Consider the following 27,410-nt stretch of genomic DNA (forward strand, 5'->3'; position numbering starts at 1 on the left):
GACACGTCAGTCCATCGATGAAAATGTGATGCAAAAATTTATTTTTATTCTAATATTTTAATAAACCATTAGCCCAACCCAAACTAATCCGAAATTTATTGGTTTGTATGTGGCTTGATTGGATTTGGGTTTTGTTGAAAACTTGTTTCCAGTCCGGATTAGTTTGGCATTTGATAAATTGATACCAAAACAAATTGGTTTTAATTTGGCCTCTCAAATAAACGACAATTGGTTTTACTTTATGTACAGAAAATATTTAACTTGAGCTGCAGTTGTTCAATCAAACACGCGTATCAATGGAAAAACACAGCAAAAACACAGCCAGCTACAAATAATAGCTTAACCAAAATGAGTTGTTAAATTTTTAGAGTTTTCAGATAACAATGTATCCAGAATTGAAAGCAATGGGAATCAGAAAACTTTTAATCCACTTCATCACTCAAACTGAACCGAGGATAGACAATTCATCCAATTATTCTTTTGTGCAAAAGGTGATAGGAAATGAAGAAATAATTGAGTGTAAGACCTGCATGGAAATAAACAGGCATAATAATGAAGCCACGAGAAGCTAGTCATTTGAATTTGAAGCAAGAAGATACCAGGTGCTAAATAAATAAACAAAACATAAAATCTAAATATGTTACAGTATGTGTACGTGTGACACCCTAGAAATGTTATGGTGCTTAAAAACTATTTATAAAAATCCAATTGGTAGACGGGAAGCTTATAATTGAATATGTGAAAACTAAACATACCCCTAATAATCAATCAAATTGCCAATGATTTACTAAGCACTCAACTGGATTAATGGAACACAAACAAAATGATGCTTACAAATCAAAACATAAAAACCATTCTAACTATACAAAATGATAAGGAAATGTCATAAAAATAGATACGTAAATACTAACCTATCATGAAGCACATAATAGTGTTACCTAACCAACAAGGGCGGAACCACACTAAGGGCTACAGTCCTTAGTGTGGTTTTTTAAGAAAAAAATATAAAACTTATATATTTAACTTATTTTCAATATTAGCCCTACAGATTACCTTATTTCCACTTTCAACATTTAAGTAAATGTCTTTGTCATTTTACTTTTATTTATTTTTATATTCCTCCATTTACTTAAGTTTTACAATGTAAATAAGGAAGTACCTCCCATTTGGATTCAAATAAAAATACTAGAAAATCAAATTCCCACCAAATCAAAATATGAAAAATCGGTTTTAGTGCAAAATACGATTTAGGATAAAAAAGATGGCTCATTAAGTCAATATATACTTCATACTAAAATCCCATAAAATCAAGTTTTCTTATTTGATGTGTGAGGAATAAAAGCCGCCAAAAATTATCTTCTGAAAATGATTATTCCGAAAACCCATTTTTCATACTTAGTCAATATTTTTACATAAAATAATTTTTCATTTATGATATGAATGCATGAAGGAACTAAGGTCAATCTAGGTAAAAAGTCTTAGATGTTTAATACACAATGGTGTTAAACCCTATTTGGTTTATGTTAAAACTTATTGAAAATTAGCTAATGGAGCTATGAACTAACGTGGTTTGTATTATTTAATGTTTACTTTTATTTCTACAAAGACTATAGAAATTGTAAGTACCAAAAAAAATAATCATTAAATTTTAAGCTAATAACTTTAGCTAGCCCACCCGTAGAAAAATTCCTGGTTTCGCCCTTGCTAACCAAATATTTTAAAACAACTTAAACGATAATCCAATTAAATTATATACACACACAAAAAATGCAAAAGGTGCATCACTGAAATCTAATTAGATCAGTCGACGGCAACAAAACATGCTTTCAACACGAAACATCATGCCAATAATCAATCAAATGAGTTAGGCACCAAACGATTAGGTCATTCACCAAATTGCTGAAACTAAAATCAAATCCATAACCACCGCCACGCTGCACTGCCGGCCACGAAACTGGCCAAAATCGAACAGCCACTGCCGCCTCTCCCTACCCCGCCCAGTCCCAGCCGTCGACCACTGCTCCAGCCGCCGGAATCCGCCAAAAAACGCGTCAAATTTTGACAGATTTTTCCAGTTGTCGTTCTCTCTCCTCCGGCCACCAAATTTAACGTGTGAGGTATGGTGAGCTCTAGCTGATGGTTGGGTAGGATTTGATCAATTTATAGCGTAGGTACCTCGATTTGTAACCCAAAGTTTGGCCGGATTTCTGGTTGAAATTCCGGCCACTTACGGTCGTTTTTTGGGTAGGTCCAAGAACAAAAGTGGCTTCAATTGATGTTCTTAACCTAGGATAGGAAGCTTGGCCGGCAGTTTGGAGTTTTCCGGCCGCCGAAAATTTATCAAGCCACCCACGCGCTGCCAGCGCGTGTGGCGGCGCGTGGGGAGTGTGGTGGAGCTACATTTTGTCCTAAAATGATCTCCTGGTTCACATGAGCGTGTAGGTGTGCTCGGATTCCAATTCGGATATCGTTTGAGCCTCGAACGGATTTCTCCTATTGTGCGATTTCCGGGTTCGATCAAACTCAAACTCACGTATATTGTACTTTGTATTTCTAGGATCGAATAGGATTCGACGGATCGTGAATCGGAGTCCCGGATACTCCGAAGTCGCGAACCCTAGGGTTAATAAATCGTAACCGTCCGATCTTGCGATCGTGAGCAATCCGACCGTCCGATTTGGACTAAACTTGCAGGACATGGTTATTAAAATATGTAAAACCTATGGAAACTCTCGGATTGATAATTGGAGCTCGTGGACCCCATAGGGTCCCGGGTTGACCGATAGGGAAATTTATCACTTATCAAGGCTTGGGTCATTTTAGATCGTTCTAATCATTGGAAATGCTTAAGTGGGCATAGAAATGGTCTTAAACTTGATGCACATATTTTTAGAAGCCGGGGGTCAGGGTTTTGGATTAAATATTTATGTTGAGCAGTTTTATTAATTAAATATTTAGATAGGTACTCGGGCTCCATCGGACCTGCAGGAGGGACCCTCGAAGGGTCAAGCTAGCTCGGATGCTCAATGAGTGGACTTTTTGTTTTATAAATGATTTGATGCAATTAAAGTTTTATTATTTGATCTTGAAAGAGTTATTATGAATTTCACTTTCCAAGCATGATGGTTTAATCTCGACTATCTTTATTATATTAGGTTTATATTTAAGTTGAGCATGGCTGTTGCATTCCTAAAAGGACACAAATTAATGTGCAAACAACCAATTAAAAATACCCGCAAGTGCACGAATCTAATGAAGTATAGATTATGTAAGTACGGGGTCGATCCCACGAAGAACTTGTCGGCTTCCTATAAGTTCTAATTTGAGTACGTAAAGAACACTTACTTGACACACCACAAATGCACAAATGCAAAATGGAAACTAAAAATAAGTAAAGAAGTGTAAAAGAAATGAAACAACACAAGAAAAGTAAAGAAAAACACAAACAGCATTTTCTATCACCATTTTATCACCACTGTATCACCTGTGAACAGTGCTAAAATACTGCGTGAACAGTGTCTGGCGACCGGTCGTGAGGTAAAAGCGACCGGTCGTTTTTGGGCAGAGTCGAAACTCAAATTTTGATGTGATGAGCGACCGGTCGTCAGGTAAACGCGACCGGTCGTTTTTGCACAGAGTCGTTTTCTCTGTTTTTCAGTTTTGACCTTTGTCCAGTTTTTGACCTATAACTTTCCAACCGTTTGTCCAAAATTCACGTTCTTTATACGGTTGGATTCAGCACAGAAAATGGAAGAACACACGCGCACCAAAAGTCCAAAACAATTACGGAAACAAATAAAATTCAGTAACAAAGACACACCACGTGTCGAACACACAACTCACACACACATTGGGGGGGGGGGGGGGGGGTTTGATTTATTTCAAGTGACATATTTCTATTGCATGAAAGTAAATGGACTTTGAATTTAAATGAGAATGGCAGAGATGAGTTATCAAAATGTGAAAGTAGCAAGTAACAAACACTAAGATTTCGGAATCCACCCTAAACAATTCTACCCATGTTCATGGATACTCAAGTGATGAACTCTAAACGTGTTAATGAAGATGTTCGCAATCAAGACCATGGGTCGTGGCTCAAGACGCATTGATTCTCTCTAATATACGTAAAGTGCATGGTTCGTGCTACAATACTTGTGCCCTCCTCATAACCGAACCTAGGTATGGTTCGTACTTCGATTCAATTACAAGGAAAACCCATTAAGTTCAAAGAGAATATGAACATCACAAGAATCCTAATAGCATGGTGTTTACATTAGGTATTCAAGAAACCAATTCACATGGATGGTTCTTACTCCATCCATTTATTGCTTAGGAAAACATGAAGATACACATAATCCCAACAACCTCAAGAAGCATGCTTTCAAAGGTGATCGATCAAAGAAGAACATACATCAAGGATATATTATTTTAGTGAATAAGAATTCATCAACAATATCTAGAAATTCATACACTCAAGCATCAAAACAATAAGGTAATCATGTTTAGGGCTTCAACCTAAGCCCTAGCTATGGAGTTTAGTTGCTCATACTTATTCCAAATACAAACTCAAAATAAAATTAGAAAGAGTTTACAGATTTTGAGAAAATGGTGAAAGCTTCAAGGTCTTCAATGGTGGAAGCTTTCTTCTCCACTTTGCTTGGCTGCACCTTGGCTTTCTCCTAGCTCCAAGCTCTCCAAAATCTGCTCCCGATGTGTAGAATAATAGCATGCTCTGGTTACCCACGTTCAAAAACCTCTTCAACTTCAGATTGCACTCCCATGTGCCTTTTGCCAATCAATTCCAGCTCATAGATATAATATAAAACTCATGCTTTAGTTAAAGCCTTTGCTCTTGTCCCCTTTGCCATGATGAAGCCTTGTCCTTGAAAAAATGCTATTTGCCTCAAAAAATATCTCTTTCACTAAGGTAAATTCTTGTTACCAAGTGTTATGGTAACAAGAAGAATCAAGTGACACATTGGAGGTAAAAGCTGGACTACTTCGGATTTCCAGAGCTGTGGTAACATGCTGGATTGGTTGGATAGGCAATATTGTCCAATGGAGCTCAAATTTGGATATGTTGTAGTTAACATCCATTGGAACAAGTTTCATGAAGATCTTCACCTCATCCGAGCACCAGAGCATGTTGATCCCAGGCCAAGAAGTCTACCTACGAAAATGAACAAAAACAGAATTTATAACCAATAATGCACTTTTAGCTCATTTTCATTCCAACCAAGGTAAAATCTAAGAAAACACAAAAAGGAAGTAAAAAGCTATAAAATGTCAAGAACTAACTCAAAATAATAAGTGAATAACATGAAAAATCATGTGTAAAAATGAACCGAACAATGGCTTGGAAAGTACAAAGGGTAATGGCAACAGAATTTAAGGAATAGAATGAGAAGTAGTTTTATAATTATTTTAGAAAATGTTTTGTTTTAAAACCACCATAGGTACCCAAGGTTACCTTCGGAATGAATGTTGCCTCGGTTATAAATGTAGCCTTCGGAATAAATGTTACCTTCGGTTATGTTAGCGCGCTTGACATTTGCCCCATGAGTCCTAAGGGTACCCGGACCGTGCGGAGCGAGGAATGCGGATTAGGCTGACTAAATGTCCCTGAATCCTGCGAGGATTGCGGCTCGGGTCAACTTTGTGTTGCCGAGACCTGCGAGGACGTGTCACAAATGTGACATGAGAAATTGACGGTTAAATGTGGGAAATGACGGGAAACTAAGGAATTGACTAATGTATAATGGGTAAACCTAGGTGGAAGAAAATCTTTATTTCTTTTTTATAATTAAATTGGTTGATGATTTTTGTAAGCGTGCGATTATTATATAAATATAAATATGCATGCTTGTTTCCTACACGAGTATAGTATGCAACTTAATTGAGTTTTCTAACTGTTTTTACTGAGGGGTTAGGATGTTCATATGTTATTTTCTAAAACTTTATTTTTGATCCACTCACATTTTTCAATGTTTTGCGCCCCCATGCAATAGACGTGCACCAGACCGCCACCACATGGCTGCCACCACACTTCATCCATCTGTTATGCTTTGTAGGATCTCTTTGTAATTATACCATTTCATTGTAAATTCTGAATTGGTATTGCTTTGATGAATTGCCCTAGTATTATAGTTGGATTGTCTGGATGTAAATCATAGCATGCTGAACGTTGGGATATATTTATATATGCTTGTTTGACAGGTGAAAATTTTGGGGAAATGATCAATTTATAGGGGAGACTGTCGAATTTTCAGCAGAAGTCGAACCTGAAGATAATTGGGTTTTTTAATTAGAAGGGCAATTTGGTCATTTGTGCCCGGCACCCGTCAGGTGTCGGACACGCATAGGGTTCGGCTCGGATTCTAAAGTGGAATTTGAGTCGGGTCCTGTCAAGAAAAGGAAAAGGAATTTACGGGTAATTAGGCTAAAACTATCCCCTCGCATCAAGCAACTAGTGATTTGCAGGGGTATGTATCCCTTCACATCGAACAAAGGCTGCGAAGTTGTCACTATGTCTTCATTGTATGTTGTGGCCACTCTATCTTGCCCCAGCCCAAAGAGAAACAAGAGCATCAGAAAAGGCCCTCCAACCCCATTAAAGATATCCATTTCGAAAATAAAACTCATTTCTAGTTAGTTGACAAATACTAACAACGATAAACTGAGAAAAGAGTTGGTTCCAACGGTAGAATCCAAAACTACTCATATATTCAACTCAAAAATGATAATTAAAACCCAATTATCACAAGTCAAACCCCAAAAGACAAATATAGTGTATCTCCTCATCAACATATATATGTGATGTGTACAAAATTTCTCAACTTTTCATAATTTCTATGGGCATATATGAAGCAAATCCTACAAAATTCTTACCAAATAACAATGATTTTTCTTTTTCGATAACAAAAATATCATATTAGCATAAAGTTGACACCTTTTTTTTTTCTTTTTCAAAACCATGTATACAAACAGCAAGCCAAAAAAACCTCAGCAAACATTAAGAAATAATTTTCTTTTCTTCTTTTGGTGTGAACCAAATATTTCATAATTGAAAAATACATAAGAAATCTTACTTTTCTGTCATTACATAAGCAATATTGCACACGACCCGTTAACACGACACGAATTCGCACGAAATTATCAGTATTTGGGTTGAGCTTAATGGGTCGGGTTGAAAACGGGTGAACCCGTTAGCCACCCGTTAAGCTAACGGGTCGTGTCGGGTCGAAAACGGGTTAACCCGTTAGCCACCCGTTAAGGAGGTTAATTTTGTAATTTTGCAAAATATATTTTTTTCTTTTATTCTTCCCCTTTTCCTCTTTAGTTTTCTTCTTTCTGTGTCTTTTTCTTCTCTCCTTTTTTTACTTTTCTTCTTTCCTTTTTGTCTTTTTCTTCTTTCCCCTTTTCCTTTTCTTCTTCCTCTCGTTCTTCTCTTCTTCTCTTCTGCTCTTTTATGGTCATGATTCTCTTCTGCTCTTCTTCTCTCCACTCAATAGACTCCGCCAGCCTAGCCACCAAGGATCAAGATGAGGTATCTGCATCTATTCCGCAATCAAATATCATGTGTTTTTGCACTCCACGAAACCCTCTTTTGTAAGTATATTCATGATAATCAATACACAGACAAAAAATGCTCACGAGCCTTACCGCATATGAGAAACTAAAGTCAGTGTTTGACCAAGTGAGAACATCTGCCCCATATACAAAACCCAATTTTCCTGCTTGGCGCCCCCGTAATTCCTGGAAAGTGAAGAAAAAGTTTTAAAATATTGGCCACCTTGCTTATGAAAATAATAAGAAAGTAAGCCCTCTGAGTTATGATCAAAGTTCAACCTCAATTTATGTAGTTGTTGGGTTTTAAGATATCTGTGAGAGAGATATATATTGTTTTGGGGTGAGGAGACTGAAATGAAGAGGGAAAGAGGGAAGAAAAATTAGGGTTGGGGTTTGGGGGGAAAAAGACAGAGAAGGCGTGTTGGCTGGCTAGGTAGAGAGTGATAGTTTTTTTTTTTTTTTTTTTTTTCTTCTTTTCTTTCTTGGTTTTTTCTTAACGGGTTAACGGGTCATGTCGGATATTCGCGAATTGTAACGGGTCGTGTTTGGGTCTAGTATTTGTCACCCGTTCACTTAACGGGTCGTGTCGTATTAACCCGTTAACTTAACGGGTTGACACGAACAACACCCGAAACCCGTTAATACAACCCGTTTGCCAGGTCTACTTACTAAGTTGTTAATCATCCTCGTAGTCCTTTGGGTTCAAGCACTAGTAAAGGCCTTGCAACACCAGCACCCACCAACTTGTTAAATACAAAATCAAATATACTAATTCATATTAAGGGCTATTTAAAAAAAGTAATCTTGATGGAAGAGAAAGACATAAAATTGACCTGTCAAATGGTCCAATGGAACAAACTCTTTGGGGTTGCGATGGTGAGAGAGAGATACATGCTTATGATGAGGCAAGAGGAATTGTGGCTGAAGGTGTGGTCAAATATAGTTCAGAAGAGCTTAAAACACAAAATGAGGAAGGATCAGATGACACTATTATGCTCAGCTCAGCTCGACTTTGCCTCTGCAATCAAATCAGCCCATGCTTTTGGTAATTTCCTTTCCTTTCCTTACAAACATATTATGAATTGACAAAACAGAACAAATTATGCTATAATTGTTCTGATAAATTCTAATTATATTCTGTGATATGGGGGTGTTAAGTGCTGCACATGAATTTTTCATAGACACAATATTGAAGCATCATGGGCTAATGGATTGTTTCTCATAAATCAACACCAAACCATGCATTATTGATGAACATGGCAGGCTTAGAATCTTACTCTACCATGATTTCCGCTCATCTTCTCATGGCTGTACCATTTGCTCTCCCAGCATGTGCAAGGTGATTAAACTAAACTAATTGCATATATTTAAGTACCCCAAATCAAAATCACAAGTTTAATTACATTGGATTGGTATGTTTGTGGGGTTTCTTTTGTTACAGAGTCTAATAATGGAAAAGATCCAAGCTTCTGTTGCAGCATATGGGAAGAAACATAAACAGTTCATCTATGTTGGGGATGAAGCTCCTGATTTTTGTGCAGGTTTGAAGCTTGACGAAGGAGATTTTCTAATGCCAAGGAGGGATTTTCCTATCTGGGACTTAATTTCTGCCAATCCATTGTTTACCAAGGCAAAAATTTACAAATGGAATGAGTGTGATGAGCTTGGGGCAGTCTTGCTCAACACAGTTAATACATTCTTCACTGAAATGGGGTTATCTTGCTAAACTTAGATGGGGTTCTCTTGCTTTCATTCAAGTTCTCAATCATAATTTGAGGATTTTAAAGTGAGGTTGATCATAAGCCCACTAACCCTAACCCTAAGTCAATTGATTAAAAGTTAGCTCAAAAACTGAAGAACCCTGAATTGACCCATAGAAGCACAACTAGATAGAAAGAGGAAGGAAAAGACTCACCTAATGACAGATCGATTTCCAAAGCACGGAGAATGATGAAGCGAACAGACAGAGACGGAGAGTGAGAGCAAGAGGGAGCGAGAGAGTGACTTCAAGATCGACAAATTGATATCCAACAGTTGTCGTTGTTTGAACCAAGAAGTCCAACTGAAGAAGTCCAAAGTCCAAAAAACCCGTTTGGTATGCCCATTTTTTAAAACTCAAGCCCATAAAACGCTCAAAAACACCCCATTATTGAAAACAAAAAAGTGAGATTTCAGGGTTTTTACTCCCTCTCCCTCTCCTCCCTCGTCTATCCCACTACTGCTGGGTGTGAGAACAGAGAACAATAGACAGAGAACTGCATGGAGACAAGCATACCAACTTGACGCAAGAAGACACCAACTAAACTTTGGTGATAACTAAATAAACCAAAATTGAAAGCCCAAATATGTTACAGTGGTAATTGGTGACCAACTATTAGCGAGGATATGGTTGATGAGCACAAAATTATTACATTTATTATCATGAAATTGTATTTGTTAGTAGTGAATTTGATTTAATTAAGTTAATTAATTGTTTCTGTGTCTAAATAGCGTATATTGTTGGGAGGACTAAAAAGGCATTTTATTTTGGCAAAACGACTCCTGTAGTCCCTGTGGTTTCCAACTTTTACCACTAAGGTCCCTGTGGTTTCAATTTCGTCACTTTTGCCACTGTGATTTAAGAGTCCAAGCAATTCGAGGACACTTCTCAATTTCCGTCAAATCTCTTTTAGCTCTGTTAGGGCATCAGCACGTGCCCCTCACATGGAGGGGCATTACGGTCAATCGAGCCATGTTATAAACCTAAAACGATGGCTTAGCCTTTCCCATTTGAATTAGGCGAATTTGGGGGAAGTTAGGAGATGTCGAACTCTGGCCAAGCTCCAAGGTGTCAATTCTGTAATGGCGAAATGAGAATGGGAATCTCCAAGACAGATAGGACTCGTGGGAGACGTTTCTGGAAATGCACTAGATCTTATGTAAGTGCAAATTTATTTTTGTCAATTTTTGGGTATAAATGGTGAATCTGGTTTTGTGTTATTCATTTTGGAATTGTGCTATGCAGGGAACACTTTATTGTGCTGGGTTTATATGGGATGATGAACCAATTACATTCAATCAAGCAATGAGAGAGAATGAAGCAGTGAGAGGAGGTGAAGGCAGTAATGGCTGCTTGGAAGATGAATTGCAGAAGCCCAAAAAGTTGCGAGATTCTACTGTAAATTCATTAAATGGAATTAGGGATTTGTTGCTGTTGATTTGTGGATTTCTAGTATTTATTTCTGTGTTGTTGATCATGATTGTGGTTATGAAGTTGGTAAAAAATTGAACGTTGGCACCATTCCCATCTGTTATGTAAAATGAATGTTGTAGTGTGTAAATTGAATCTTGTAGTTCTTTTGGGTTTGAAAGTATAAACGTGTTTGTGTGGTGGTATAATAATGTCTTTGAAGAAGTTGTAGAGGGAGCTGAAAGCCCCACTGCGTTTTACAAACTTGTTACTGAGGTCAATGCTGACTTCACCGAACTGAGTGATGACTATTCAGAGTTGGAGGTGAAAAAGTGTGGGATATGCCTGTTGTATGGCAAAGATGCGGAGATGATAAAGCAGAGGGCTTTGTATGCCCAAGATTTCTAAATTCAAAATTTCATTTTATTTGAGCTTTGCAAGACTTGTGGCTGAGGATGATAAAAATGTCTTTGCAAGACTTGTGTTGTGGCTAAGGATGCTTTTGAGTTTGTTATAATGATAGAAATAAAGTAAATTATAAAACACAAACCAGGGAAAGGTGAACCACTTCCCCGCAAACAATAAAACAACTTCAAATGTTCCAGCAACAATGTCAAATATGAAGCATCAGAAGTAGTGATGGAAGTACAGCAGCTAAACATCAATATCAAATGTTCCAGCAACTAAAACACTTCAAATGTTCCAGCAACTAAAAAACTTATGTTAACTAGTTGCTGCTCCCATGCAATTCCAAAACAAGTCACTTTCAATTCCAAAACAACTTAAAAAGGCTATTACATAACAAATGTTCCAGCAACTAAAAACGTCATAACTGCTCCTAGCAAATGCTATTCAAAATGCTATTACATAACAAAACAACTTCACAAAATAGTCAAATTTATACTTCATTCACTTCCTTGGTGCTTTCCCAGGTGGTTTCCATGGAGCACTACTGCTAACTCCCAATAGTCTTGGACCTTGTCTTGGAGTTGGATGCACAGAAGTAGATGGATTCACAGAGGCAGATGCAGATGGATTCATAGAGGCAGATGCAGATAAATTCACAGAGGCAGATGCAGATGGTTTTCGGATCTGCATTGAAAAAAATAAGTTTAGCAATCATTGTAATATACATGAAGTTGGAAAAAAAGAAATTGCAAAATTATGAACTGAAACTTACAGGAAGCTTTCTTCTTTGCACATTCGTTTGAGAACCTCTTGCATTCATTTCGGAAACAGATGCACTAGTTTGAGAACCAGAGCCTTTCTTTTTCTTTGAAGGATACCCAGTTGTCCATCTTTTATCAATATATGTTCCAGGTGGAGGGTCTTGTGGCTGATTCTTACAATTCCTCTTATTGTGGCCTTTTTGAAAACATCTAGTGCAAGTAACAGTCCCTTTTCTTCTCAAATTTGCACCTATGGCATCAGCTGTCTTCTCCATCTCATGGTCTTTTTTTCTACTTCTCCTTGGTCTCCCTGGTTGTTTTCTAACAAGTGGTGGTGACAATGGTGTTTGGTTTGACCTTGGCCACATGTGAAAGCCTTTGACAGGATGAATTATTGGCTCATAAGCCTTTAAATATGTGTCCTTGTGATAACATGTGGCAACAAAATCTTCTGGATGTCTTCTATACAGATATATAGCAGAAACAGCATGAATGCAAGGGATACCATTAAGATCCCATCTCCTACAACTGCATGTCTTCTCAGCTATATTTACCACATGTTGATCATGCAAATACTCTCCTACTTGAAATTCATAAGGTCCAGCTTGAGTTGGCATACAAGTCCTACTTGAGATATATTTAATCTTCTCCAACTTCTTTTGAATCTTTGGGCAAATGACCCCCTCATGTTTTGACATTGTTTCCCTCTTCATTTGAAACCTTTTCATAATGTTACACCTTATCATTTCTAGCATGGTTAATATAGGTTTATCTCGGGCAGTCAAAATATAGCTATTAAAGGTTTCACACAAGTTATTTAACAACATGTCACATTTAGGGGCAGTACTAAACCTATGTCTAGCCCACTTATCTAGATCTTTTGACATCAACCAATCATATGCAGCTCCATTCATATCTTTCAGCTTATTCATTTCAACCTCAAATTCATACCTATTTGATGCCCTAGCTGCACTCCATAATAGATCCTTTAGGCCTTTGCCCTTGAACTTATCCTTGAAGTTCCCGTACATGTGCCTAACACACCATCTATGCTGGGCTTGAGGCACCACAATGTCAAATGCTCTGTCCAGTCCCTATAATCACAAACAATCAGTTATTAAGCTGTAAAGAAACTGAAACAAAATGAAGCAAAATAAAAAGTAACAAACAATGAAGTCACCTTTTGTTGATCAGATATAAATATCCAACCATGGTCACTTACATGACCAAGATCATCAATCAACAACTCCAAAAACCAGCTCCAAGTCTCTTTTGTTTCCAACTCCACTGCAGCATATGCAATGGGATACGTGTTATCATTAGCGTCAACCCCCACTGCAGCTAACAATTGACCTTAAAATATAAAAAAATATTGAAGTTAACAACTAACAAAGTGAAGGAAAAGAAACTGAAACAACTAAATATTTTGTTTTTTACTAACAAAAAAAAATTGAAACAACTAGGCTTTACCCGAGAAAGGACCCTTCAAGTGGCACCCATCTACTCCAATGATGGGTCTACAACCAGCAAGAAAGCCCTTTTTGCATGCATCAAGGCATACATAAAGCCTCTGAAAATGGGGAGGAGGCTCCACCCTTATCTTCATTGTGCTTCCAACATTAGTTGCTCTAACCTCATCACAATACTCTCGTAACCTTGAATATTGCTCCTTATAAGTCCCTTCTATTATCTCCTTGGCCTTGTTCTTAGCTCTTGCACATTGACTATCGGACACATTATACCCTAAGTCCCTCTTCACTGCCTTCCTCAAATGCTTACACTTTATATCAGGTTCATCCATGATACGATCTAAGTACTTATGAGCAATGAACACACAGTTCACATATGGGTTAGTAGGGTTTCGATGACAAATGTGCTTATCAATAAATGTCTTGATTTGCAGGGTTTGCTCAAGCTGCATAAAAGAAGCATGCAATTTCCACGTGCAATTTTTACATTGTGCAGTTATCCTCCTCTTATCATTTTTCACGAATTTAATATGATAATTGCCTTGCACTGCATAATTTTTCACAGCTTTTTTCAAAACTTCCTTGCTTCCAAATAACATTCCCTTCTCAAATTTAGGGTTATCCAAATCAGACATACCAAACTCTGGAAATTTTCTTCTTCTTTCACCTTCCTCATCCGAAGAGTAATAAGGAGAGTCAAGTCCTTTCTCAGAGTTTGTATCACTGTCTTCTTCAAAAGCAGCAGCCACAAAATCTTTAGGAAGATAAGTATTTCCTACTCTCCCAAAGTTGGACTGAAGATTTACATCAAATTCGTTGTTGTCATCTAGAGCAGCATCATTGTCAGTTTCATAAATCTCCTTATCTGATTCATCAGCACTATCTTCAAATTCTAATCTTCTTCTTCTACCATCAATATCAGTGTCTGATTCAGTACTCTCTTCTTCACCATTTTCTTCTTCATTACCCTCCTCATTAATGACATTCCCAGCCAGCTCTACAGGAACCTCTACAGTTCCTATGTTAGGCACTTGTTCTACATATCCTTGGGTCAATTGTGACTCATAATTAAAAATCTCATCAAAAAATGCATCTGGAACATCATCAAATTCTGCATTATAAAGCAATTGGGGTGGCCCAACATGTGGAAAATTTTAGCATAACCAAATAAGAATAAATATCATGGTTCATATTATTCATCATGGGATCAAATGACAAGCTTTATTTTCTAACAAAACCAACGATTTATATTAGATAAAATCACATCTTCCCAAAATGTAAAAAATTTATATTGATTTGTCTGGAAAAAAAAATTAACATATGAGTCAAGGCTGAACCAAGAAGAAAATTTGGGTTTTTTTTTTTCCTTCTGCCACCAAATACAGTGACGGTGATCAAAAGGGGTTTGGGAGAAAATGGCTATGTGATGAACCCCACATCTAAATTTGTTTGGTTGTTGACAGAGACACTTGTGCTGGTTTTTGCTTGCCGAAAGTTATCAGTTGTCATTATTTTCTTATGCAAATAAACAAGTACACTATTCTTCCTAAAGCCTTTGGTAGTGAAAACATGCACGGGACCACTGCCTTTACTTCCTATTCCAACAAAAAAAAACCCTTTACTTCCTAAAGTCTTTACTTTTCCACCACTAATAGACAATTGAAAAAACAAAGCATTCAAAGCAACAAACACTTTAACCATTGAAAGCCCATATATCAAATTGAAACTAAGCTAAGGCTACAAATCAGGGATAAGAAAAAACACATACAGACAATCGAAAAAACAAAGCATTGGCAACAAACACTTTAACCATTGAAAGCCCCTATATTAAATTGAAACTAAGATAAATAATCAAGCTCTTTCTAACCTGGTTTGTTCAAGCTTCCATTGCCTTCTCCTATGCTCTTCGTCATTTTGGTTGTGTAACCAGCTCCTTCAATCGATTAAATTTTATGCACATATGAGAAATTTTCAATTAAACCTTACAGCCCAAAAGAAATCCCTCATTTCTATTTGAGGATGCAAGCCTTCGTCTTCTCTTTCTCTGAAGTACGAAGAATGAGAAGGGTTATTCCACTGTCGCACAAAAGCTATGAATTAGAGGGGATTTTACCTTAATGCCCCTTCACTTATTCAATAACTAACGGCAATAGCTGATGCCCTAACAGAGCTAAAAGAGATTTGACGGAAATTGAGAAGTGTCCTCGAATTGCTTGGACTCTTAAACCACAGTGGCAAAAGTGACGAAATTGAAACCACAGGGACCTTAGTGGTAAAAGTTGGAAACCACAGGGACTACAGGAGTCGTTTTGCCTTTTATTTTCTTGCGAAGTATGTGGCAGCTTAAGTTAATTTGATAGGTGATATTGGCGTAAAAGCTTTAGGACATTAACACTTTATGTCACTTGTCCTTCCAACTATTGGGAAATTGATGAGGAAATTGATGAGGTTTTGTTCCCTGGCTCTTAAAGGAAAGCTGTCGCACCATTTCAAAAAGGAGGGTTTCAATTCAGTAGTAGAGGGAGATGGAAAATGGTTCAGTAATTTCAAGTCTCATATTTTGATGCATAGACAGAGAGGGTTTTGGATTGGTCAGACTCAGTCAACGTCGATTTGTCTGATCCAGTGTTGCGGATTCATATATAGAATGCAGGTTGTGAGGGTACTGCAAGTGTGAGAGACTGGCTGTTAAACATGGATACAACTGAAGCCACGGTTGGTCCGTGTCAGTCCACCACATTTTGCTTGCACACATAGTAAATCAATGTGGATGCATCTCATCGCTTCGATTTCATGAACTTCTCGTCAACACCGGATCTATGATGTTTTCAACTGTATCCTCCCTCCAATTTCTCCAGACTCTGATGCTCAAGGCAATTGCGGGGTATATTCGTTAGACACGTCAGTCCATCAATCAAAATCTGATGCAAAAATTTATTTTTATTTTAATATTTTAAAATGGGCCTAAACCCATTAGCCCAACCCAAATTAATCCGAAATTTATTGGTTTGGGTTGGCTTGATTGGATTTGGGTTTTGTTGAAAACTTGTTTGGCATTTGATAAATTGATACCAAAACAAATTGGTTTAATTTGGCCTCTCAAATAAACCACAATTGGTTTTACTTTAAGTACAGAAAATATTTAACTTGAGCCGCACTTATTCAAATATATCAATCAAACACGCATATCAAAAAAAAGAAAATAAATTGTTCCTGATACATACTCAGCCCCACCCCACTAGCGAGCATAAGGTTCAGTAAAATCTGAATTCTTAATTCCTGACACATGCATAGAGTTTTTGGATTCATCGGACCCTGTTATGTCTGATCCACTGTTATATTGAAAATAATTTGTCGGTCGTGAGGGTAGTGAGAGTGTGACAGAATGGCTGTTAAGCATAGAGACAACTGAAGCCATGGATGGTCTGCTTGCCACATTTTCTTGGACGCATAGCAAACCAATGTGGATGCATCTCATCATTTCAATTCCTAAACCTGTCGTCAGCTTTGGGTCCATGATATTTGCCACTGTATCATCCCTCCAATTCCTCCAAGCCTATCAAGTTTATAAACACATTAATTAAAGAAGAAATTATGCTGCTTTCTCTTGTTATGTTTTTTTGGTAGCACAAGAGTTTGGTAATGTAAAACCTTATATTCATACTCACATAGCTTAAAAGATCCTCCTCATTCTCTCTGTTTCGAAAACTGTTAATCCTTTTACCACTTAAGATTTCAAGAACTAACACGCCAAAACTAAAGACGTCCGACTTGACTGAAAAACGTCCATGAATTGCATACTCTGGAGCCATATATCCACTGCATTATTATATTCATCAAATTAAAATTTTAGTTCTGGTGTGAACAAGCACAGCAATGTAATTTAACTTTGAAATTTGTAGATACTTACTAGGTTCCCACAATTGTCTGAGTATCTCCTTGAGTTTGATCCATCATAAACAATCTTGCCATGCCAAAATCCGCAATTTTAGGATTCATATCTTCATCCAACAGAATGTTGCTAGGTTTAAGATCACGGTGAATAATTCGAAGTCGGGAATCTTCGTGAAGGTAAAGTAGCCCTCGAGCAATGCCTCCTATGATTTTGTAACGTGTTTCCCAATCCAAATGTGCTTGATCGATTGGATCTAAATACAATTCCATCAAATTGAAACATGATTTTGTTAATATGCTTTCCTATAATATAAAATCGAGGCAGAAATGAATATGAATTATGACAAAAAGTAGAGCAAACATACCAAAAATGAAGTGATTAAGGCTTGTGTTAGGCACATATTCATAAATGAGGATTCTTTCCCCTGCTTTCAAGCAAAAACCTAGCAACCTCACTAAGTTCCGATGCTGAAGTTGAGCAACTAACGTGACTTCAGTTTTGAATTCACGATCACCTTGTTCAGAATTCTTAGAGAGCCTTTTCACAGCTATATATGTTCCATTCGCTAGCCTACCCTGAAGGTTTATAAGAAAATTAGAAAAGTTAATTACGCAAAACAATTCATTCATGATGAATCTTTTTCCTTGTGATAGTGTTTCGTTACCTTGTAAACCGCTCCAAATCCACCCTGTCCAAGCTTATTTGCATCAGAGAAGTCATCTGTTGCAGATCTTACAGTTTCAAAATCATATTGCAACGATTCCACCAGACTCACGTCTTCCGAATTCTCATCTGAAAGGGGAAAATGAATTAGCAAACAGAGTTCCAAAACCTCAGATGAGATAAATAAACAGAGTTGAACTTACCTTGTTCAAGTTCTACCCTTCGTTTCTTTACTCTGAAGAAAAAGCATATGCTGCTGAAAATAGTGACAAAAACAACCAAAACCACAACGATGATGATGACAGTTTGTTTTGTGTTACTCTTCTTTTTTGCTGAAAATCAGATGGGATATATTATCAAAAGCCAAAACCACACCACACAATTGAAGATTTGCAGGGTAACCATAATAAGCATACATACCTTCTTTAGGTGCTGCTGCTGGCGGAACTGGAACTGGAATGTCTACTGACGAACCGGCTGTAGACTCAAAGAAACTACTATTCTCATACCTTAAATTACAGCTGGGTTTAAGGACTCTTCCTCCATTCATTCCACGGCAACAGGTTTGAATATCTGTGATGGACTGTTTAAGGCAACTGCTGCAATTTTGCTTGTCTATGTCTGGAGTGCACTGAGCAAGTGCGTATATTGTTTCACCTCCAGGGACAGTTGCATGCCCTGCTGCAAACTTTTTAAGAGAATTCCCTGACGCAGCTGTGTCACTTAAATTATCCAACAAGGGGGTAAGCACCAGCTCAAACTGTTGAGGATTTTTAGCGGAGTTTGGGCTACTCAAATGCTCAAAAGGGTCCGTTTGTTCAATACCAAATATCAGGTTGTGTGAGTATCTCACCATACAACGCTCTGCCCATATGATTGCTTCCTTTTGAGTTGAACAATTTTGCAAGAGACTATCAGTAGACTTGTTGAGACAAGTCTGACAAGAGTCCTGTGAGAGATCTCCTCTGCATAATGCAATTGCATTGATCTTGTTGGAGTCTTGTCCCCTGGATGAATTGTAAAACCCGTCGTAATTGTTTTGGGTGTTGGAGGAGAAGGAAGAGAGGAGGCTCTTGAGGTTCTCTTGGTACTCGTCACCTGCTGTGTAGGTGCCAGTATCAGAGCATTTCGAGCAGTACTCACCTTTTTCTGTGCACGTACCATCATCTTGGGCTATGGTGGGAGCAACAAGGTGTAAGATAATAATAGCAAGAGTGATGAAGAAAAGCATTGATCTTGAGGAACCCATTTTTCTTGCTCAACTCACAAGTAACAACAACTTTGTCTTAAAGGAAAGACAAGATGGTTTCTTGACTTAAAAATATATTAGGTCTAGATTGTTTCCTGACCCTTAATGAGCTTACGTTTGGGGTCCAGTTTTGACCAATCCCATATTTTCCCTCTTCAAGTCTTCTCTTTGAATTTTCTTCTGTCATAGCCAGACCAGATGTTTTCTTCACTTTTTATCCAGAAAAGCACAAGGCAATTGCGAGGTATATTCCCCAGACACAGACACGTCAGTCCATCGATCAAAATGTGATGCAAAAATTTATTTTAATTTTAATATGGACCTAAACCCATTAGCCCAACCTAAATTAATCCGAAATTTATTGTTTTGTGTGTGGCTTGATTGGATTTGGGTTTTGTTGAAAACTTGTTTCCAGTCCGGATTAGTTTGGCATTTGATAAATTGATACCAAAACAAATTGGTTTTAATTTGGCCTCTCAAATAAACGACAATTGGTTTTACTTTATGTACAGAAAATATTTAACTTGAGCTGCAGTTGTTCGATCAAATATATCACAATCAAACACGCCTATCAAGGATCAAGCAAAAACACAGCAAGCTACGAATAATAGTAACCAAAATGAGTTGTTAAATTTTTGAGTTTTCAGATAACAATGTATCCACTTCATCACTCAAACTCAAAGCAATGGGAATTTTTTTTTTCTTGAGATCAAATGGTTATTTGGATGTGATTAAAGAAAAGTACATGTTTTATGAGTTCGTAGTATTTTGCAAAGCTCGGTGAATTTTTCGAGATCGAGGAGTATTGGAAATCAAGAGATGATGTGGCTAAATTTTAGGTGTCAGATCCTTGACTGGTAATTTGATCCTGCGACTATTCTTGGGCCAGGTAAGGGACACGTGTCATGCTGAGTGTTGATCGCTTGTGCCAGCTTAGCATAGGTGTCGCTAGAATAGGATTGAAAGGACACGTGTTGGTCTCTTCTAGCCCCATGTGTGGGTTGGTGTTTCCAGAGATAAAAAAATGGAGAGAGAGAGAGAGACTCCTTCAAACTTCTTTCATTCTACAACTCCAATTCTTGCGCCGTTTTCGCCATTAGGATCGTAGGAACGAGCTTTACAAGTTAAGGTAAACCATTCTTGGATTTGGTTAAGTTTCGAACACGGTTGAAACTAAGATGCTGATAAAGAAGGGACTGGTAGCTGGTTTGATTTTTGAGGAGACTTTGATTATCTGAAAGTAAATTAAAGTCATCCACGATACTTTATTCCAAGCTTCTTCCTCCTTCAAACTTCTTTCTACCATAACTTTCATTCTACAAGTCTAGCTTGATTGACGCTTCTTAGTTACCAGCATGTCTAGATTGATTGACGCTTCTTATAAGTTATATACTCTCTCACAAGTCTTTCCTCCTTTGGTTTGCGATGCCCTTTTCACTTTTTGGTGGATGACCATGGATAATTAGGAAAGCTGAATATATAGGAGGAATGTTAGACTTGGTAAATTACAAACATTATTTAGAAGAAAATTGAATAAAATTGATGTAGTGCTGCGTCAAAAATCAATGCTAAATTACATTATATTATATATAATTTCATAAATGTAGTTTCCATGCATGCATGTATCTGCAGGCACTATCGAGGATATACTTGGGTGATCAGTGAAAGCTCATCTTCTGGTGCTTTAACAACAGAGTTGCTCTTGGATAGATCTGACCCGGTTGTTGTTGTGCGCAGCGGAAGCAGATTGCACTGGGGTGGTGGATATGAAACCGTTGAAACAACAAGAGCAAAATATGAAATACAGGAATCCAAACAACACAAGGATTTATACTAGTTCGGCACGTGTGTAGCCTAGGTCCAGTTCAAAGACAGCGAGAAATTCCACTAGTATCCCAAAAGAGATTACAACCAAAGGAGATTAACCCTCTCACCTATCTTAGGAATTACAGAGTTTAACTCTCACAACCCAAATCCCAAATACACCCAAGTCACTCTCAAGCTAACCACACACACAAGAGCCAAGAACACAGGAATTGTTCTTGCTCACTAGGAAAGAACACACTAAGAACAATACAAAGAAATAAACCTCCCACAAACATATGAAGAAGACTCAACCTTTGAAATGGCTTGATCTTCCTTCAACATCTCGTGTAGCCAAAGAGGAGTTTATCTCCACCATCATGGTGATGCTCTCTAGTATTTTTCTCTGTGTGGAAGTGTCCCTCACTTCTGTTTTAGCCTCTCTGAGCAATGGTGCTCACGGCACCTCCAAATGGTGAGGCACAAATGCCCACACACCCAGTGGCGGAACCACACTAAGGGCTACAGTGGGCTGTAGCCCAGTGTGGTTTTTTAAGAAAAAAAATATAAACATATATATTTAACTTATTTTCAATATTAGCCTAGTCAGTGGCGGTGTATAGATTACCTTATTTCCATTTTCAACATTTACCTTATTTGTCATTTTACTTTTATTTATGTTTATATTACTCCATTTACTTAAGTTTACAATGTAAATAAGGAAGTACCCCCCATTTGGATTCAAATAAAAATACTAGAAAATCAAATTCTCACCAAATCAAATTATGAAAAATCGGTTTTAGTGCAAAATACGATTTAGGCTAAAAATGATGGCTCATTAAGTCAATATATACTTCATACTAAAATCCCATAAAATCAAGTTTTCTTATTTGATGTGTGAGGAATAAAAGCCGCCAAAAATTATCTTGAGAAAATGATTATTCCAAAAACCCATTTTTCATACTTAGTCAATATTTTTACATAAAACAATTTTTCATGTATGATATGAATGCATGAAGGAACCTAAGGTCAATCTAGGTAAAAAGCCTTAGATGTTCAATCCACTATGATGTTAAACCCTATTTGGTTTATGTTAAAACTTATTGAAAATTATTCTATGGAGATATGAACTAGCGTGGTTTATATGATTTAATGTTTACTTTTATTTCTAGAATGACTACAGAAATTGTAAGTACCAAAAAAATAATCATTAAATTTTAAGCTAATAACTTTAGCTAGCCCACCCGTTGAAAAATTCCTGGTTCCGCCCTTGCACACACCACTCACCTCTTGCTTGCTGCTCTCTCTCCCTATTTATGAACCCATGCATGCTAAAGGAAGCCACGTGATGGCTAGTCAGAAAAGTCTTCCACATGCTCTAAAAGCCAACCACCATATTTCTCTCTTCACATGGCCTTGGTTCCTCTTTTTGACAAAAGACCATCATTTCTTCCCTTTAACAGCATGCCCACGTGAGTTGCTGCATGTTTCCTCTTTCCTTTGTCCAATTTGTTAATGAATAACTCTTATCAACAAAACACAACTTTCGGCTGCATGAAAGTTGGTCGACACAAGGCAAAAGCAGAAAACATTAATTTGGGCCAATTTCAACAGTTGTCACCTCTGAATTACGTTGACATCCCGAAGACACGTCAGATCCAACACTACTGTGCAAAAAGAAAGCTGGTTTTCAGGGCACTGGAAGAGTGAGAGAGAGCGGAGCTATTGATCATCAGAAGTATAGAAGCCATGGTTGGCCTATCAGCTATATTTTCCTGCACACATAATAACCCAACGTGGATGCATCTCATAACTTCTTCACTTCTTAAATTAGTCCCCATTGTGGGATCTATTAGATTTGAACCTGTCCCTTCCCTCCAACTTTTCCATGCCTGCAACCATTAATTTGTCAATTTGTAGAAATATAATCAGAGATTAAAAAAAAAAATCTGTTATTTTCCTTTTTACTTACATAGCTCAGAAGATATTCCACATTCTCTCCACGACGAAAACTCTTTCTTTGTCCACTTACTATCTCCAAAACTAGACATCCGACTTAACAGAGATGTGTCCATGCATCACATACTTTGGAAGCATATATCCGTTGTATATCAATAACATAAAAGTCGATTTTGTTAGTAGTATGAATTGGATTATTGATATAGATTGACGCACACAATTGTCACATAAGCCATCAAGCCTGGCCAAATTATATATGTACTAAAGCTCAATCCAACTCTTCACTGTATTTAAGCACAGTGTAATGACAGAAATGCCCCTCTTTTTACTATTATTTTCAATTTTGTTTTCTCATCAGCACAATAAATTGTCGAAAATGTCCTCCACTTAACCTTTTATGCTCTTCCCATTTTGCCCCTTCTCCTTCTGTCTTTCTTCCCCTGCGAACGTTTTGTTCGCTCAGAGAAGGAGTTCATCTCCAGTTGATTTCGAACTAGCTGGTTGGCCTGGTTGGGGGGAAGCGATGGAAGATTTGCGTTCACTGTTGGAGATGCTTTGGCGGCCATTGATTAAATAGACTGAGGTTATACTTTTGTCCATCAGATTAATAGAATGCTTGATGTACTTAAATTGTTGTGTTGTCTTATTGGATTTTTGAACTTAATTCTGTGACAATAATTATTGTCTTCACTCAAAAATTTTCATTTATCTACACTAACACCTGTCATTTTCCAAATTTGTACCAACATAGTTAGAACTCTACAGAGGACAAGAAAGAACATAAGCCACCTCTACAGCAAAGCTAACAAGAGAAAGAACCCCTCTAACAGAGATCAAGGCAGAAAAATCCTCTTCCATCACCTAATAGCATATATATAAAGACCTATCCGAACTCTTTTGAACATAAGCAACTCAATATTGCTGATATTTTGATGTTTTGACTGCTACTTGATTTATTGAAATATGGTCAGTATTTTAACATGACAAAAAACATGTTAGGGTTAATTACTCAAATGGTCCCCAAACTTGTACGCGATTTACATTTGGGGGCCTCAATTAAATTATTCGTTCAAATGGTCCATCAACTCTATATTATTCGCTCCAATGGTCCTACCGTTACATTCTATCAATATTTCCGTTAAATATGAGGGAAAATTGGTCATTATTTACCCTAAAATTTGGTTAAATCTAACAGAAAATTAGACGGTAGGACCAATGTAGCGATTAATATAGAGTTGATGGACCATTTGAACGAATAATTTAATTGAGGCCCCAAAATGTAAATCGCGTACAAGTTTGGGGACCATTTGAGTAATTTACCCAACATGTATTATCCTATTTTTTGTAACTTAGACTTGCTAAATAAAGCATGATGCCACTATTTAGATCTCCATGTCTATATAAATAGTACCATCTTTCCTCCATATTTTCACAACTTTGTACATATTTCACACGATTTTAAAACCCGCAGCATTGCGTGAGCAACATTGCTAGTACTTACTAGGTCCCCACAATTCGATTGGTACTTCCTTGTGTTTGATCAAGCACGAACAACCTCGCCATGCTAAAATCTTGGGGTTTATATTTCTGCATCTATTAAGACAATGACATCTCCATGCATATTGTATATAGAATGGTGTTGATTGGTTCAGTCCGTAATTGCTTGCAAGCCTAAGACAATGACATGGTTTTCAATTTCAAGCAAACATAAATATAAAAGCAGTCAAAGACACCTCATGCCACTTGCGTGGTGCCAATGCACCCTCCTTTATTTTATTTTAGTTTATGCTCGGGATATTTTAAATTGTTATAAATTAATCGAATTGGCGTTTATAAATTGGCATGCGCCTTCATTTTGAATTGGGCTTATCGTGTTGTTTATAAATAATAAAAAAAACCATAGAATAATCCTTATTTTTATTATTAGAAAAAAGGGAGTAATCCCTATTACATGGGTCTTGACAAATTCAAGCACTAACAAACGAAGAGTGCCCTTGTTAAATTCCAAATTGTAATAAAACAAAATTGAATAAACTTTGTTGCCCTTCTTCGCTTCCAGACTCTCACAAGAATGCAAATGCTGATAATATTAATAAGCATAATGACAATACCAATCGTAAGTACGACGGTGGCAACACTTTTATTGTGACGGTGGCGACACTTTTATTGTGACGGTGGCGACACTTTTATTGTAATGTTTTTTTTTGGTCGAAATGCAAATTCATTGAAAACCCACAAAAGGGCAAGGAACACAACAAAAGGGCCAAGTAGGAGCACCCGCAAAGGACTAACGCAACAGCACCCAAACAGGACCAGATCTAACTAAAACCCCGGTATAGGCATAGCATGAAGATCATGATCCCGTCCGAAAGAAAATTAAACAGGCATAAAGCCAGCAGTAAAACAAAATCCACACCTAACATGTGGTAGTAACACCAAATTGAAACAATAAAAATTACAGATAATACAGACCCACATCACAGATCTAACCCAAAATTCAGTAACTCTCAGAGCAGTCCAAAGGCACAAGAGTAGTAACCAAGTAACAGGAAGGAGGTGGTGCAGGCACCAGAGTCGGAACGTTGTCGCGGCTCGACACACCTTCCGAGGGGTACGTTATTTCCTGCAAAAATCACAAGGCTCTGTTTGTTAGCAACGTGGTGTTAACTAATTGGGGCTCAAACAAGAAATTAAGCAACAAACAAAAATAAATTATTATACCTTGTTCGCCTGGAAGGTTTATTAGGGTGCTCCAGACTCTAAGAAAGGATTGGACTCAAACCTCAAATAACAGCTGGGTTTAAGAACTCTTCCTCCACCCACAGGACCACAACACTCTGTAATATCTGGCATGGAGTTTTTAAGGCAATCGCTGCAGTTTTGTTTGTCCAAATCAGGGCTGCACTGGACAGTTGCATATATAATTTCATTTGTTACAGGCACCGACGCATTCCCTGCTGCAAATTTTAAAACAGAGTCCCCTGCTGCAGCTTTCTCGCTTAAATTTTCAAATAAGGGGTCGCGCACCTGCTTGTACTCTTCAGCGTTTGATATGTTATTTGGGCTCGGCACAAACTTAACAGGCTCATCTTTAAGCACACCGAAAATCGAGATGTTCGAGTATCGAACCGTACAGCGCTCTGCCCATATGATTGCTATCTTCTGATCAGCACATTTCTGCAGGAGAAGGGTAACAGAGTTTTTGAAACAGGTGCGGCAATCTTCGAGTGCAACGTCCCCTCTGCATACGGCAATTGCGTTCACTTTGTCCGGGGCTTCTCCCAGAGAAGAACTGTAAAATCTGGGATTGATTTGGGGGTCGGAAGGGAAAGAGGAGAGGAGGGTGTTGAGGTTTTGTCTGTAGATGCTGCTGCCACCGTTGGAGGCGTTGTTATTAGTCTGCATGCTGCCATTGTTGACGCAGCTCCAGCAGTAGTCTGCTGTGTCCGTGCAAAAGCCGGTGGTATGGTGGCCCACTATGGTAGGAGCAAGAGGAGCCAAGACCAAGAGTATAGGAAGAATGAAGAAAATTAGCAATCTTGAGGAACCCATTTCTCTGTTTGTTCCTCTGTATGAAAATAACTTGGGCTTTTATAGCAAAAACTATCCCGATACAGGAAGGAGACTCGAACTTTGGAGGCGGACTCACTACCAAATTAGACGTATAGGATGGGACATTAAGAGAGGACCTTGACTCTACTTGTGGCCCCGGTCTAGACGGTCAGTTTGTGGATGGATATAGCAGGGAAGTAAAGGCAAAGGACAAGAGTGCGTTTTGCGTACGTTTGCTTTTGGTTTTTTTTCTTTGTTTCTCATTAGACATTTCAAAGAGAAGACCTGACCTGTGGTGTCTGGGCACTCACTGTTATCGGGTTGTCCCCTTAAACACGCGGACATGACCAAGATTCAAGAACAACTGTTAATATGTTTTAACCAGTTAATTAGTACTTACCAATCAAGTAATCAAACAATTACATCAGTAATTACTTGGTGCCACAAATTTAAGGAAAAAAAAGAAAAGGAGAAGAAAGAAAAACTGGTTCATTCAATTCGACACATCCATTTTATATAATTTACGATATATATATATATATATATATATATATATATATTAATATAAATAAGAAAACTGCTCTGTTTCTAAACTAAAACCAAACTAAAGTATTTGACTTAATGGTGTGGATTCTTCCAATCCACTTGCAAGATTCTCATATTCAATTGTCTATTGCCTGGAAGGTTACGAAAACAACTTGTACGTCCTCACAGCTATTTTGTTGGAAGATGCATGTGTGGAGACTGGATGGGAAAAGGGAGAGTAACTCAGCAACTTCATGATCATGAGCATGCATTTTAAAAAACAAAATGGTTTTTAGAATTAATTAATTCTAGTATGGGATTGCATCTCTCAAAGTATGTGTTTGTGCAAAAATTCTCGCGGGAGAATATTCGCTTTGTGATTCTTCAA

The 27,410-nt window shown here is 37.6% G+C and overlaps 3 protein-coding genes, 1 long non-coding RNA gene and 1 pseudogene across 5 annotated transcripts in view; 2 read left to right on the forward strand and 3 right to left on the reverse strand.

Moving 5' to 3' along the window:
- LOC110754829 (cysteine-rich repeat secretory protein 38-like) overlaps positions 1 to 26,544 on the reverse strand; it is a 96,234-nt gene extending 69,690 nt beyond the window's left edge. Inside the window, exons 1-2 of one of the 2 annotated variants that reach the window (XM_021955941.2) lie at positions 25,667 to 26,539; positions 24,846 to 25,568 (exon numbers count right to left, since the gene is read on the reverse strand). In XM_021955941.2, the coding sequence (XP_021811633.1) occupies positions 25,688 to 26,497 (810 nt within the window). In that variant the 5' untranslated portion in view covers positions 26,498 to 26,539 and the 3' untranslated portion in view covers positions 24,846 to 25,568; positions 25,667 to 25,687. Of the gene's footprint in view, positions 1 to 24,845; positions 25,569 to 25,666 lie in introns of those variants that run through there. The other variant, XM_088252006.1, reaches the window with a different exon arrangement.
- Positions 8,443 to 9,295, forward strand: LOC148295334 (inorganic pyrophosphatase 2 pseudogene; annotated as a pseudogene).
- On the forward strand, positions 10,095 to 10,950 carry LOC148295335 (uncharacterized). The gene is made up of 2 exons (XR_015835519.1): positions 10,095 to 10,487; positions 10,574 to 10,950. It is a non-coding gene; the product is annotated as an uncharacterized LOC148295335 (long non-coding RNA).
- Positions 11,368 to 15,684, reverse strand: LOC148295336 (uncharacterized). Its single transcript, XM_088251666.1, has 5 exons — positions 15,244 to 15,684; positions 13,378 to 14,487; positions 13,088 to 13,260; positions 11,919 to 13,001; positions 11,368 to 11,830 (listed from the first exon to the last, which is right to left on the reverse strand). The coding sequence occupies exons 1-5, from the start codon at positions 15,287 to 15,289 to the stop codon at positions 11,648 to 11,650; spliced, it is 2,595 nt and encodes an 864-aa protein (XP_088107792.1). The 5' UTR covers positions 15,290 to 15,684; the 3' UTR covers positions 11,368 to 11,647.
- Positions 16,606 to 19,233, reverse strand: LOC110759112 (cysteine-rich receptor-like protein kinase 7). Its single transcript, XM_088252010.1, has 7 exons — positions 18,355 to 19,233; positions 18,138 to 18,266; positions 17,936 to 18,063; positions 17,636 to 17,846; positions 17,287 to 17,524; positions 17,045 to 17,195; positions 16,606 to 16,932 (listed from the first exon to the last, which is right to left on the reverse strand). The coding sequence occupies exons 1-7, from the start codon at positions 19,181 to 19,183 to the stop codon at positions 16,615 to 16,617; spliced, it is 2,004 nt and encodes a 667-aa protein (XP_088108136.1). The 5' UTR covers positions 19,184 to 19,233; the 3' UTR covers positions 16,606 to 16,614.
- Positions 26,545 to 27,410: the final 866 nt, after the last annotated feature.

This window comes from Prunus avium, chromosome 4 (assembly GCF_965620075.1).
Source record: "Prunus avium chromosome 4, drPruAviu1.hap1.1, whole genome shotgun sequence".
Lineage (NCBI taxonomy): Eukaryota > Viridiplantae > Streptophyta > Magnoliopsida > Rosales > Rosaceae > Prunus > Prunus avium.

Coding starts and splice junctions, on each gene's coding strand:
- LOC110759112 (XM_088252010.1), bottom strand. CDS start 19,183: ATGGGTTCCTCAAGATCAATGCTTTTCTTCATCACTCTTGCTATTATT. Junction 17,525..17,635: donor CCTTAATCACTTCATTTTTG/GTATGTTTGCTC, acceptor AATTGTATTTAG/ATCCAATCGATCAAGCACAT. Junction 17,196..17,286: donor CAGACAATTGTGGGAACCTA/GTAAGTATCTAC, acceptor ATAATAATGCAG/TGGATATATGGCTCCAGAGT.
- LOC148295336 (XM_088251666.1), bottom strand. CDS start 15,289: ATGACGAAGAGCATAGGAGAAGGCAATGGAAGCTTGAACAAACCAG. Junction 13,261..13,377: donor CTTGAAGGGTCCTTTCTCGG/GTAAAGCCTAGT, acceptor TTATATTTTAAG/GTCAATTGTTAGCTGCAGTG. Junction 11,831..11,918: donor TGCAAAGAAGAAAGCTTCCT/GTAAGTTTCAGT, acceptor TTTTCAATGCAG/ATCCGAAAACCATCTGCATC.